This window comes from Pinus tabuliformis, chromosome 8, assembly GCF_031772625.1.
Source record: "Pinus tabuliformis cultivar Carrire ecotype Pingquan chromosome 8, CPIR1, whole genome shotgun sequence".
NCBI classification, from domain to species: Eukaryota; Viridiplantae; Streptophyta; class Pinopsida; order Pinales; family Pinaceae; genus Pinus; species Pinus tabuliformis.
The window spans coordinates 388,274,262-388,289,991 of NC_142294.1; the positions used below are offsets into that span (position 1 = coordinate 388,274,262).

Sequence of the window (15,730 nt, forward strand, 5' to 3'; positions counted from 1 at the left end):
ATTAAGACATATACAACAAGACTTTGGTTAAAGTATTTATAGTCCTTAAAAATGACTCATATTCCAAAGCATATCAATTACAATAGTCCCTACTGCCTATGGCAGGGACTAATAATAGTATCTTGTTATGATATTTGTCTTCGAAGAGGTTCTCGTAATCATGCAACGAGGAGAAAATATGTTTTTTTCTATGCATAAATATTTGGTTTTAGTGTTGACTATTTAGTGGGGATTTTTTTTTTTGTTTTTTGAATTCATTTGGAGTTTATTGTTGCCGAAGTGTCAGTTATAATTTCCAATTTTTTTGGTATAACCGTTTCCCTCCCTTTGTGATTGGTGTAATCTGAAAAAGAGCATGCCTTATTAAAGGAAATGGAGTTAGTTGTGGGTATGCAGGTGTGTGCCTTATTAAAGGAAATGGTGTTAATTGTGGGTATGAAGCTTAAATTAGTTTAATCTGCAAGAATGCACATGGTTTGTTTGATATTGAGTATTTTGATTGTAGATTTTGGAAATATTTTGTAAATAAATGATAGCTAGGTTAATTGTTTCTTGTTTTTAAAAATATTTATATTTAAAATTTAGTAATTCCAAATTAGATTATTGGGATTGCACAAAAGAAAGAAAATCGCATTACTAGCAATTGTTGTTTTTACTGTCATTTGATGAATGCCACTTGGTCGGTGTGCTTACAACAATTTCTAGATCATGCATTTCATAATGTTTGCAAGATAACTAGCATGCACATCAAACATTAAGCAACATCACAAGCTAAGAAGAGACATTCGTAGTTATTTGGAGGTTTAAGGCTCACCAAAAAGATGATAGAACGAAAGATTTGTTTTTAACGTTCATGAGGCTAATGATAGCCTACAGGACAAACTGCCTCACCATATGATTTATGTATTCATCCCTTTTCCTATATAACCTCAAAATGAGTGATCGTAGCTTCTCAACAAACCTCTAGCTGAGTAAATTATCCCAAGAGCTAATTGTTAGAACATTTACATAATTTCCCCTGCTGTCTTTGAAGGTCTCACATTCTAAAATGATTTTTTTTCCTTTTCCGGCATGCTGTCTTTGAAGACCTCACATTCTAAAATGAAATGTTTTTCTTTTCCAGCAGCGAAAAAAAAAAACATGCTCTTTCTTCCCAAACTTCTTTTGGTCTTTACTTTAGCCAATAAGCAATAAGTCAACAAGCCATTTGTATAGCATGTCAAATTATCTTTTTGGAAGTATAGCATGTCGAATTATCAAATTTTAAAATATTTCTAAAATCTACAATGTAATTAAAACACTATAATTTTGAATAATTTTCAATCCGAATGAAGGCTTCTCATTTTTTTTTTTCAAAAAGAAAAAACCAACAATATTTTATTAATATAAAATTTGTTTACATATGTATAATTGCCAAGATATATCCCATATGTCATGTAGTCTAAATCATGGAATATCATAAACAAGATAGTAGGGCACGCAGACCCACCCAATATCCTCGTAAGAAGCACCAGATATGGCCCAATGAACAGGAAACCAATCATTACAATGTGGGTTAGCAAACCCCAACATAAAACTGAAGAAAAAAGGGCCCAAGACCCGCAAACTAAAAAATAGCTAGAAGATGCTCTAAACTAGCTAGGATGCACTTGGAGATGCTTCAACAGGCCTCATCACAAGCACAAGCGCAAAATCGTCAAAAAATACATCCAAAATATGCTTTGACCGGCTTGGATGTGCCTATAGATGCTTCAACATACCTCATCACATCCATATGCACAAAAAAAATTCTAGCAAGGTCGAAACCCCCAAAAAACCCAGCCCAAAAATGGGCAGCAAGATAACACACCTAAAAGTTATGAGAATACCAACAAAAACCCCAAATCCAACACTAAGTCCCACAAACAAACCCTAGAGGATAGTTGACATTCCGAAAATGAAACATAGAACAAGTTGCCCCGTAAGCCACATAACCAAGACCAAAGACGAGCTACTTGAAAAATAAAATGAGTTGCACACAAGGAAACGCCAAAGACCGCAACCATGAACCAAGGTAGCGATAGGCCAATCCTGTTAAAATATGAAGCAACGTCAAGAAGAATTTCCCTTAAGAAATATATTAAACCCAAAAGGTGAAATTCAAATTGATAAAGAAATTATTATTATTTGGCGCAAATTTTATTTTGAAAATAACTATGAAGGAACTTATATTCAAGTGATTATTTGAATTTAAAATTTAATTCTCCCGCCAAAAGTTCAAGGTCAAATTCTAAAGGATTCATGTCGGCTTCATCCAAGGGTCATGACCCTTCATGGAAACAACTATAAATTCCCAATCCTGATAACCACTTTGGCATGAAATTCGAATCTCTCTGAAACTTCGTGGGTCTGCAACTTTGGATGATAGAGATTGGTTTGAGATTTTGGATGAGTCTAAGGTTCCATAAGTCTTCTCTTTCACTCTTGGTATGGAACTAGCATTGGTATTCTGCTTTTGACATTACTGTAATGACTACATGACTCGCTCTATATGGCACACAATCTCCCACATATGGCACAGTTCCTTAGGTCTCTTGCATATGTCACAAGTCTCTCGAATGGCTCTAGGACTCTCACACCATGTGTACAGGACTTTCACATTATTGATCTCGTATTGTTGGTATGACATCACTATATTGGCATGATCCCATGGAATCACATCATTGTATGGTATATCTAATAACAATGATCTCGCTTTGACATGATCCTACCATAATGGCATACAATCTTGCATATGGTATGGTCTCTATAAAATAGCTACTATCTTGCTCTTATCTCACTATGATTGGATATGGTCTCGATATGATTGCACATGGTCTCGCTCTTGGTTACAGTCTCTCACATTTATGTCTATCTCTTCCATATGTATAGGACTGCTCCCTTTATGGCACGACTCAATGATCTCACATCACTGATATGGTATCTTTGCGTTACATATTTACATCTGTGTGATATAGTTGGCATCAATTCACACAGTTCCTCTATAGTTACATGCATGGCTTCCCTGCAATTATATGTATAGTTCTTCTCAGTTATATGTATGGCATAGTTGCAGTACAAATTAGTAATGGTATTTATTCATGACATTATATATATATATATATATATATATATATATATATTTCAGGACTATTCTTATCTTTGAGACCTTGCATATAGTACTCCTAAAGAGAAACCCTAATTCTGAGAAGTAAGTAATAACCTTGATGAATGGTTGATGTATGTTTCTTTGGATTTACTTTGTATCTCAGTTGAACAATTAATGAATATCTAATAGAAGAAGAAGAATTGATTTTTGAGTTTTCCCCCTTTTAGATTTTTTCCTTGGTCTTCGACCAAATTCCGGTGTCTCTATTTGTGCATGCTTGTCTTTTGTTGTCCTTTTTGTTCAACTGCATTTCTAATTTTATTGTTTTTTTCTATATATTTGCTAATGATGTTATGATTTTGTGGGATGAATTCAATGTGTAAAAGATGTAATGCAATTATCTAAAGCAAAGAACAATATAGCCCTAAGTAAAATTAACAAATCCCCAAGAGACAAGGATGTGCCATGAATCCCAGTAGGCTGCTAATGGTGACTCCAAAACCTGATTAACAATTTGGTAAACCAAGGACATAAAACAACGATGAAGAAAAATGACATTCAGAACCCCAAGAAACATGATGGAAGCCCGAAAACCCTGCACCGAGAGAGAACATATATAGAAACGTTTTGCCCGCCATGGAAACAAGAGAAAACCAACTAGAAATCATAGAGAAGGCATGAAACCAGGGAGAAAGGGTGGCTAGTGTTCTTAGCCAACAAGTCTCCTCAATTAACATGCACTCTTCTTGACCAACATGTAAGGCCGTGCTTAGTTTTGTTGTTGTCCTAGCTAATTTTAATGGTCAAAATTTATTGTTTGAAACATATTTTTGCCTTTTATCCCACATTGGAAAAGAAGGGTTGGGCTTTATAATGCAAAGACATCATCATGGTTGAAATAAATGTTATGAAAATGCCCTTCAATCTTTGAACTAATGTTAATTATTGCATCTTGTCTCTTTACATTAAGAAAGGAGGATTCTTTGTGAGTTTTAGAGGAGGAGGGCACCTCTACAAGTGAGGTTCTCCATTGCAGCCTACTGCAAACATTTCAAGAGTTTAATGGATTCATATCAAGTTCTCGGACTTCAACATTTTCCCCTCTTTTTCTCTAGCAACATTGACTAATAGATGATGAAGATAGATATCGGTAATGGATGGAAGGAGAAAGGAGCTTTGGTGCAGCGGAAAAACCTTAGAACAATAGAGGAAAACAGACAAAAATGGTGACGACACTGGTACCAACTAGCGACTTAGGGATCTCGACAAGATTGAATGGGGTTAGTAATTTTTTGGAATAGGTGCAATGGGGAGCACGCAGTGAAGGGTTAACTGACTGGCCGAAGGGCAGTTGAGAATATCCTTTGGGTAAGGAATTTGTCGGTAGGAGGCAGCAACCGTTTCTGAGCACTTTCATCAGAACAACAACATCCATTATCAAACATGTTTTCATGGAGGAAGAGATAGTTGAATACTCTTCAAACTCGATGGATTCAACGCCAATATGGATGAATGACCCACCTCAACGTCCAACCAGGCAATCATCGGAGAACCACGTGAACTAGATGACTAGGTTGGGCATTTATAACTGATATGGAGGATGATGTGTCCACCCTCAATGATCTAGGGTTTGTCTGACTGACCCCTACAGCAGCTTCAAATTTTATATACAATCTACGAGATGACCAACCCAACTTGTACTCAAGATATCATCTCCTCCGAGCTACAATATTGGGAATTCGAATAGACTGCATATCAAACATCTAGACCTAGAGAAACATCCATAGCAGCTGGGGGTTTACTCAGTCATGAAGAAACTACGTATGGCCTCGAGAACCTATGGATTAACATATCTGGCAACCCAAGTGCCGTCCCAAGCGTTACTTTCCCACAACACTCAATTCGAACCTCTGGATGTTTCAAGGGCATAACTCAACATATACCGACTCAAGAAGAAACTAAGGTATCAAATGCAAATGATAACCAGCCAGAGGTGCTTGAAAATTCCCCAATAAATCACCCCCAGAGGACGGGCGAAAAAAATCAAAGTGTACTAAGGTGCGGGAGCGTGGACGACTGCTAGTATTTGGAGAAGGCATAAGAATGGCGCAGACAACTGACACTGAGAGCACGTGTTTTTCGGCAAAGTTAGAGTCTGGAACTATACCACGACAAGACTAAAATGATGGACTGTGGAAATTTGGGGACACATCCTGGATCAACTATCGACCATTCTTACCATGATGCGAGGATCGTTCGCCTCATTTTCGCAAACACTGACCAGGAAAATTTGGTGTTGTCTAAGTTCTAGCACATAGAAATGGCACCGATACTGCTTAAGCGATGGTCACCACTTTTTGATCCTGATAAAGAAAAATTGGGGGCAGGACCAATATGGGTTCGACTACCAGGACTACCTCTGCAATTCTGGTTGGAGGATGTATTTAGGTGTATTGGGGACGATCTGGGGATATACCTAGATCATGATAGATCATACATTGAATCTGGAAACATCGCCATTGCCAGAATTCTGGTACACCTGGATACCAAAGAAGGACGCGTGGGAATTCTCTGCTTGCAATTTAGGGAGTTCATTAGACGGAAGATCTTGGATTATGAGGGGGTACCATTCCGGTGCAGGCACTGCCATGAAGTCAGTCATTTGTACAAGAACTTCCCGTTGATCACATCTGTTCATATCGAGTCTCCTAAGAGACAAACGAAAATGGGCACGCAAACATAATTGGATATTAGATCGACTCCTGCACATAATGCATCAACAGAACCCCTGAGGTGACAGAGGGATACTGGGAAGACTCCTCAACAATCGAATGCTCGGCCTCCTTCTACAAGGGTCACAAGATCTCACTCCTCTAGAACTGGTCTGATTCCGGGTACACTCACATCCTCTCCTCCCATATCTTGTCATGTTTTTAATTATGTATATGCCAATTTATCACTTGTTGCATTAGGTTCTAGTCTATCTGCATGCAATTTGAGTCCCATCACTTGTCTTGTTGCTACCCCCCCCCCCCAAACCAACCTAGCCACTGATCCTACCACTATTGAGGGTGACCCCTCCTCACATATGAATGGGCTGAATCATCGGGAAATAGCTCCCAACATAGATATAATCTTTGATCCCTTGCCCATCCCAAGCCTCAACTTACCTTCGGCCTGGGTGATGACTTCCCCCCCCCCGCCAAAACCTCAGAAAATCACCAGGGAAGGAAATCGTTTATATCTAAGGCCATCTAGAAGGCAGGGATTGAGGTGGCGACCAAGATACAAACCTCCATTTACCGGGGTCTTGGAGCACAAGGTAACCCTAAATTCGTTACCCCATGAAGTGCCTATCTTACAACTGTAGGGGTTTGGCCAGCCCAGACAAAAGATTGGCCCTCAGGAGACTTTTGAATTTGAAAGGGTAGATGTATTATTCCTACAAGAGACATTGGGAGAGGGAGATGCAATCAACACCATTATGAAATCCATCCTACATGGCTAGACCTTTCATACCCTTGGTGTGAGAGGACAATAGGGCGGATGTGCCATTGGTTTCAATAATAGAACTGTTAAGACTGAAAACATTTGGGGATGTGAAGGAGTATTGGGAGCAAACATCACATCTATTGAACTTGACACCCCACTCCGCTTGATAAATATATATGGCCCTGTCATAACTGTGTGGGCTTCTGGGATAAATTGATGACTTCATCATTTATGAATAAGGACAATATCATCATTGGCAGAGATCTAAACTTCTCATTAGGACATGCTGAATCATGGGGCTCACGAGCTCAGACTGGCCCCCTAACTGAATATTTTGAGCACCTATTGGACTCACATAGTCTCCTGAATATAGACATGGCCAAAATTCAGCCTACTTGGCGCAATAGGAGAATTGGGGAGGATGCACTGGCCCGAATATTGGACTGATTTATCATTAAAGTGCAACTGGTGGATCGATTGGACAGAATAAGACAGTGGGTGGGATCTGGGGGTATTTTTGATCATTTCCCAATTTTTTTTGAAGTCAAGAACTCAAATTGTAAGCCAAATACTCCTTTTAAATTCAACTTAGCCTAGCTTGAGGAGACTGAATTACATAATATTGTAAAGGAATCATGGATCCACTGTTGCCAAGATACCAACTCTTCTCCGGATGCAGTCATATCTAGCAATTTGTCTCAGATCAAGCATAGGACCATTTTATGGGCAAAAGGAAAAAAGAAAAGAGATGATGCTACTCTACTGAAGATTGAAGCTGAAATTGTTGAGATGGAGGACACAAGCAATTCAGGTTATATATCCATTGAAAGGAAGAATCAACTTATTAGTTTGGAAGCAGAAAAGATTAAACTCTTAAGACAGAAAGAGGAGACTTGGAGATTAAAGAGTAGAGCCATTTGGCTATAGGTCGGGGATGAAAATACTAAATTCTTCCAGCAATGTGCTAGGGGGAGGAAATTAATCAACACAATTTGGAAATTAAGGGATCAAAATGGCAGGGAGGCCAACACTTTTAGTCAAATTGCAGACATGGGCACTAGACACTTCTCCCAAATGTTCAGAGCCCCATGAGAAGCTACCATAGCAGAATTTCTCCGCATTTCCAGGACAATGCCTCGATTTGTGAATGAGGAGGATGTGGAGAACTTGAACAAATTGGTCTCGCTGGGGGAAATTGAAGTTGTACTGAAGTGGTTCAAAAAAGACAAAAGCCCTGGACCAGATGGATGGCCTATTGAATTTTATCTTACCTTTTTTTACTTTATTGGCAAAGACCTCCTAATGGCAATCGAGGAATGCAGATTGTCTGGGAAGATGCACGATGGGTTCAATTCTACATTTATAGCACTCATCCCCAAGGTTGATAACCCCCAAACATTTGATGACTATCAACCTATATCCTTATGCAATTGCATATACAAAATCATATCCAAAATCATTGCTATTTGCATCAAGCCCATCTTATCCAAGCATATATCCAAGGAGAAATTTGCATTCCTCAATCATAGACAGATCCATGAAGCCATTGGTACTACTCAAGAAGGCCTACACTCCATTAAACTCAAGAACCTTAAAAGCATCATTCTTAAGATTGACCTTTCTAAAGCCTTTGACAGAGCATGTTAGACATACCTTCAACTTATTCTTACCCACATTGGCTTTCCTCACTCTTTCATAAAATGGATCATGTGTTGCTTCACTTCTGCATCATATAGCATTCTTATCAATGGGGCTGCATCCAATTTTTTCCATGCTGAGCGTGGCCTCAGACAAGGGTGTCCATTATCACCCCTTCTATTCCTCCTGATCATGGAAGGATTAAGTAGGCTCATATCCAATGCCCAAGCATCCGGGTCATTATGTGGGGTCAAAATGACAGATGTATCCTATCTTACACATATTTTATTTGTTGATGATGTACTAATATTCTTAGATGGATCCATTCGGGACACAACTTGTTTCAAGCATATTTTGTCCCTGTTTTGTAAAGCTACAGGAATGATGCCTAATTTCATCAAATCTACCATTATGCCTGTATGTTGTTCACTAAATGAACAAATATCTGCTCTACAACAATTTCAATTCACATGACTAGACATTGAGGATGGCCTCAAGTACCTTGGTTTCAAACTCAAACCAAACGATTACCATATAGCAGATTAGACTTGGCTCATTGCAAAAATTGAAGGTCGCATCAACATTTGGCAACAGAGATGGCTATCTAGAGCTGGCAGATTAGTGCTAATCAAATCAGTACTAGAGGCTATACCAGTATACTGGATGGCTCTAGCCTGGATCCCAAAAGGTATCACCAATAGAATACAACAAATATGTTGCAGATTCTTATGGAGAGGGAAGCATGATGGCAGGACCTTTGCCTGGGTGAAATGGGAGAGAATTGGAAATCCCAAAAAATGGGGAGGCTGGGGCATCAAGGATTTGCATAAATTTGCAATGTCTCTTGCAACAAAACTGGGCTGGCAGATAATAACATCATATAGGTTATGGAAATACGTTGTTTATTACAAATATACATACCCTCTTATCATTATGGAATGGGTTTGACGCTCGATCAGGGGTAGAAATGGTTCATCCATCATATGGAGAGCTATAACTCACTCCATATCGGTCATAAAAAGAGGATTGACATGGCGTATTGGTACTCGTGAACTAGTATGCATAGGAATTGATGCATGGCCGGGTTGTGGGAACGCATACGTACTACCACTGGAACTCAGGCAGACTCTCGAACTTGCTAGAATCACACACATTTCCAAAATCACAGATGGGAGAAACACTACATGGCTCTCACAAGCTTGGAAATCGGTCCAGGACCTCATGATACCAGATATATGGAGAAATGATTGGATCTGATATATTACGACACTTGATGATTCACTTGATAGATTAACTGACCATGAGGATGAAATTATATGGGTTGCATCTCCTCATGGTCGTTATACTCCCAAGGATGGATATACCTTCCTTATTATGGAACATGAATCGGTTGAGGCTGTATGGTAGTGGCGAACCCTATGGAAACTCAAGGCACCTCCTAAATACCAGATGTTCATGTGGTGCTTATTATCAAATAAAGTACCTATTGATGATAACCTTAATCACCGAGCTATACACGACCCATCTCGATGCTTCCTATGCAAGGAACATGTTGAAGACATAGACCATCTCCTCCTACATTTCCCAACAACCAAACAGGTGTGGAATCAGATTTATATCTCCCTTGACATCAATATTAGATGGCATGGGGTACAACTCACCTCAGCTTGGCAGACATGGTGGACCTCAACATCATCACAAAAAATCCATAACCTCCCCCTTCTTGTCTGCTGGGGTATCTGGCTGGCTCGAAATCAGATCATATTCCAGGATTCCCTCATTCAATGGACATCCATTTGCAACAACATTGAAGCACTATATCAATTAATCCCTAAGGAACAACCATCGAAACAAACCCATACTATAACACTAGAAGCTATTGATAGAACATACCCATGGGCTTATTTTGATGGATCGGCCCAAGAAACTGGTTGTGGAGGTAGAGCAATCGTATACATCTCAGACAAACATTATTACAAGCTCAAAATGGGATTAGGGTAGGGCACAAACAACTTTTCAGAATTAAACAGTCTCAGACACCTACTCATTTTTGCACTTGAGAAAAATTGCAACAGGATTTAGATCTTTGGGGACTCAAAAATTGTCATCAATTGGTTCAACTCTGCATCTCATTGTCACGTGCACACACTCAGGGGATTACTAGATGAGGTTACTACTCTAAAATCACATTTTGATTTTATTGTCTGCTCGCACATATACAGGGAAAGGAACAAGATTTATGATTGCCTTTCCAAGGAAGTCATGCAACAACCCAGGGGTCAGTGGATAATACAAGAACAACAGGATCAAGAATTATACCAGTTCTACCACAGGCCATTTATCGAGCATGCAGGAGGAGATGTGCCGAATGATCTACCATGATCTTTCGGCAGTTTTTTTTATAGATACATATGACTGATATTATGCTTTACATGTTTTCATTATCTAGTTTTTTATGTCTATATTTATGGACTTTTTATGTATGAACTATGATCTGACTTTAGATAGATGGCTTGGTCCATCTATGATATATGCATAACCTTTAAGCAGCTGATACAACATGTAATTTTCAATTTGATAATGGAAATTACGATTTTTTTTTTGGGGAAAAAAATGAAGAAAGGAATGTTAATTTAATTTTTTTTCCTGAGTTTAAATCCTTATAATTAAAGTTATTTTGACAAGTTATTCCTTCCATTCGGTTTCAAAGTCCATTGGAGGACATCTTTGGCCCATTTTTATAACATTCAAGGATTATAGTTGACCCATTGTAATAAGGCTCAAGGAGAAGGCTCCCCCACCCTTGTGGAGTCTCGGCTTTTGCGAAGTCATAAATTCTCAGTATATCTAGCTTATGGATTGTTGGATATACTTTTGGTGGCTCTTTCTAAGTCATGAATTCCTAGTATATCCGGCTTACGAGCTATTAGATATAATCTTGGTGTTATAGTGGCAATTGTTAGGTTTGATCTTGGGTCTGGCCCATATTACTACAACAAGTTACCGATTCACCATGGTAAAAAAAAATGTTTTGTGACAAAAGTTTTAGATGTATTTAGTGTTATAAATCTTATAATAGATATATAATAAATATATTCTAAAAAATGGTAGGTGACTTGTTCTTTCGTTCAATTTGCAATGTTGCATGTTGATATTTGTTTTGCAATGCCTGTGGCTTATATCATTTCAATGATCACATTCTCATCTTTATTTCCCCTTACTTCAAGATAGATTAATTAGAAACCATTGAGTGTGCATATTTGTTCATGATTTCTACCAAATATTTGAGGAAATTACACATTGTATCAAGGATGACTAATTGTTGTTTAACCTGCAAAAGGGTGTTCATGATTTCTACCATTAGTACCATACATTATTGCTTATATTTGTTGAATATGGTACTTAGAGAAAGGATGGAGGATCTATTTGTTTTTCTCATATCCTCATGGGACTTTAAAATTATCCTTTACTCAATGATTTAGATTGGATCATTAAATTTTTTGTTATCCATCTCGATGCTTTCAGTGTGAAAAAATCAAAGAAACAATTTACTTGAGTAGTTCTAGTGGTAGGACCTAGTTTGGAGAATTGGGGTCAAAAAACCTTCCGAGCCAGTTTAAGGCCTTAAACAACATTTTTTGGGGTAAAAATTTGCCACTTAAGCACCACACCCATTGGCATTATTTTACACTTGAAGGCCTTTCTAATGGTGCAAGAATCATGCCAATTGGAGTTTAGACACAAAAGTTATGCCTCTTTGAAGTTGACTTATCATGTTTAACCATCATAATTCGAGATGATGCCATGTCAGCCCCCAAGACGCATGGAAAAGGGGCTAGCCACATGGGCACTATGAAGAAGAATCTAGAAATGTTGATTTGTAACTCATATTGAGGGTTGAATGGGTCAACTTTAACTCCAAGTTGGCTATCTGGTTGTGTTATAACTAGGCCACTAGGAGGAAAAGGGGGTTCAATTCTATTGTAGTGCATTTTATTCCATAGTAGAGGAAAGTAGGCGAGAATGGATGAAGAGAGGGTAGAAAAGAAAGGGTTTATGTTATGTGGTAGGCCACTACTCATAGGTCACACTCCTTTGTGTTTGCATCATTTCCATTGAAATAAAGAGAGAGTGGAGTATCCTCACCTTCTAACTAGTTTTTCTCTTGAAAGGGTTTTCCAAGTCATATCTTGGTGTTAATGTGGTTGTGAGTGATTGTTTTATCTATTCTCTAACTTATGATTTTTATATATTGCATTCATAAGAAAAAAAAAAAAATTTAATAAATGAAAAAAATCTAAGGAAAATTAACCCTCAAAATATAGATTTCGAATTTTGGTATATTTTTATTTGTTCTATTGTGATGAATTGTCGAGTGGAATATCCATGAAAATTTATAGATCACTCAAGTAAGTCACGAGGTTGTATATTTTGTAAGAAAACTAAACGGAATGCGAATGAAAGATGATATACCTTCAATCATGACATTGAAGTAAAAACAAGAAGATTGTCCAAGCACTAGATAGACAAAACTCAACCAACAAGTAGTCTGGATTTGAAACAAGACCTACTGTATATAAATAGAGTGCTCTAGCTTATTTATTAGGAAGAATAACTTTGTCCCAAAATAAAATACTAAATAATAAAAGAAAATGCTCAAAACATTTGTGGGTTATACAATGAGTAGTGTTGAAATAAGACAATTGTTTGAATACCAACGCTAAGATCGAAACTAGACCAAATGAAGTTATGATTCCAAAACTAGGATCCTAGAGCCAATGACGTAATCTCAATTTATTTATTTTTTTTAAATTAAATATTAAAGGTGAAGCTTGGATCCATTAAATCCACATAAGATAAGCTACTAGCATTCACAAAACAATCTCTAAAGAGAATCCTCTGCATAAAAAACAATAAGGAAAAAAATAGTCTAAGGGATAACTTGAAGAGAAGCAAGCATAAGAGCTTGACATCCTCTTTCTTGGTTGAATTATGTTACTCATTATCCCATTTGCCTCAAGTAGAAATAAATCCATGGCTTCAATATTTCTCCTCTTCATAGCCTAAGACATCTACAAGTGGATGATGTATCTCTTCATGTTTATTGTTCTATCTTGGCAAGTGAGCTTGAGCATGAGGGACACTTATTGAATTATGAGAATAGTAATTTTCATTAAACTTGTTACTAAGGAATAGCTTGGGTATTTTGGATCTTATTTACCCATAGTAACCCCATTCTAAACCTTGTTTCCATATTTTCCATAGAATCTACTTGTTTGTTATAGCTCTAGAGGTCATGAAAATATATGCTTCACTAGAACTTTGAGGATTCATGTCATTCTCTAAATAAGATTGAGTCTACTTTGTGGTCTACTAGGCATTTCTTAATCATATACTTGACAATTATGGTGGAGTCTCCCACAATAATTAGATTACGGGTGTTCTTTTTTTTGCTAACCTTATTCCCAAGAATAACAAATAGGTTTTTCCTTGATTGTTAGAAAGTGTTCATAAACCTGAAGCATAGGAAAATTCCATTGTTCCTTCAAGATCAATAAGGATTCTCGTAGTTCTTGCCAACCCTTGATGAATTTTTGTTTAGTTGTGTTAAAGGAATTTTAGGCATTGTAATTGAAAGTTTAGTGAAAAATTGTATAGGGTGATCAAGTGCATGGTTTTCTATCAAGGAGTTATATTGAGGTTTTTTAATGATTGTTATTACTACAAATTTTCAAAGGAAATATCAATGGCCACTTTGTTATGTTTTGGGTTTTTCCAAGGAAATATTGATGGTCACTTTGTTATGTTTTGGGTTTTTCCAAAGGCAATATTGATGGTCACTTTTGAAGTAAATATCGATGCCATGGCATGTTATTTATAGCTTTTAAGGAACCGCGTAAAAGTGTCCATGAATACCTTTTAAGGTTCATATTTCATATAGAATTTATATTTAGGCTATTAGGAGTTTGTAAAATGGTGTTATAAGGTGTTTTGAAGTTATATGGAGTTGATGATCTAGGAGGATTTAGAAAATTAATAAAATTAAAATTTTGAATTGTCACCTAGACTCACTTGAAATTAAATAAGGGGGTCTAGATTTGTGTATGTGCTCCATGATTTCTATTCGGAAATTTTTGCTTTGTAGTGTTGGTAAATTATGCTTATTGTTTTAGAAAAAACATTGACATAATAGCATGGAAATAATATAAAAAAGGCAAACACATGAATACAATGGATGAAATGATATAAACTTATAGAGGTAATCAAAGGAATAAAGAAATTGATGAAAATTTGGCACAAGCAAAGTGTTGAAGCAATTGATGACAATTTGGACCAAAACTTTGCAATATTTTACATAATATGGACAATAATTTGGAATAGCTCTTTTGTCTAATATTTTGAGTTTAAAGTTTATTTTATAGTTTGACTTGAAATAATTGAGTTCATTTCAATTTGTATGAGAATTGTTCCTAATCTAAGATGATTTAGAAGCAAAATGGTGGAGTTGGAAGAAACCCTTTATGTAGTATTAAGGTCTAATAATTTTTTCATGCATGTCAAAACTTTGAAAACAAGTGTGAATTATTTTAGTCTAGCCTAAAATTAAATAGGGGGATCAAGCATGATGGTAAAGGTCATTTTATTATTGGTCTTTGATTGCAACATTGTTGCCACACTTGGCAGTGTTTTTGACACAATGTTTTTGGCACTTGAATAACTTCTTTGAATTGAGATGACAAGTATTCAATACTTGTTCAATCTTTTACACACTTTAATTAATGCTAAGTCATGTGGCTACATGTATGCACATCATGCACAAAAGATTGGCCTACTCCAAACTCATAATAAGTTGTTAAATGATGAAATGCACCTTCTTCACCATCAATATTCATAACACATACTTCTTCAACTTAATCCATTATTTGGATCAATTGTTGTTGAAAGTGACCACAAGGAAATTGAGCACCCTCCGACTATGAATTAAGCAATGAAATTTGATGATGACACTATGAAGGTAGATGAAGAATTGGATATAAATAAAAATATGGATAAGGATAAACTTGATAATCACAATAAATTTAATAGACATTGGGAAAGTTACAATTCAAGAGGAAGACATCTTGTTTAAGACACGAAAATAATGAGTCTAACTTCTTTCAAATTTTTAATTATTCCATACCAGTGACATTTTTGAGTGTAGGGTTCATTTATGATGATTTTTAACTAGATAAAATGGATGATGGTAAGAAGGAAATTGATTTTTATGATGTGGATCATGATGAGGACGTTGATGCTAATGATGTAGGTGATGATAAGGAAGAGGAGGATAAGGATGATGTTGATGTAGTTGATGATGATAAGGACAATGCACTCGGTGTTCCTAATTTAGATGATGCACTTGAATAATGCCAACACTATCATTGTGTTGGATACATTTCATTGCATTGTTTTAATCTACTCCTCGCTTGGTGT

General features: G+C 36.8%; 1 protein-coding gene across 1 annotated transcript; it reads left to right on the top strand.

Annotated features, from left to right (window-relative positions):
• The first annotated feature begins 5,447 nt into the window (after positions 1–5,447).
• On the top strand, positions 5,448–5,870 carry LOC149235719 (uncharacterized). The gene has a single exon (XM_089368637.1). The coding sequence runs from the start codon at positions 5,448–5,450 to the stop codon at positions 5,868–5,870; it is 423 nt and encodes a 140-aa protein (XP_089224763.1).
• Positions 5,871–15,730: the final 9,860 nt, after the last annotated feature.

Bases quoted from the DNA above. Each gene is read 5' to 3' on its own strand.
- LOC149235719 (XM_089368637.1), top strand. From the start codon at position 5,448: ATGGCACCGATACTGCTTAAGCGATGGTCACCACTTTTTGATCCTGAT.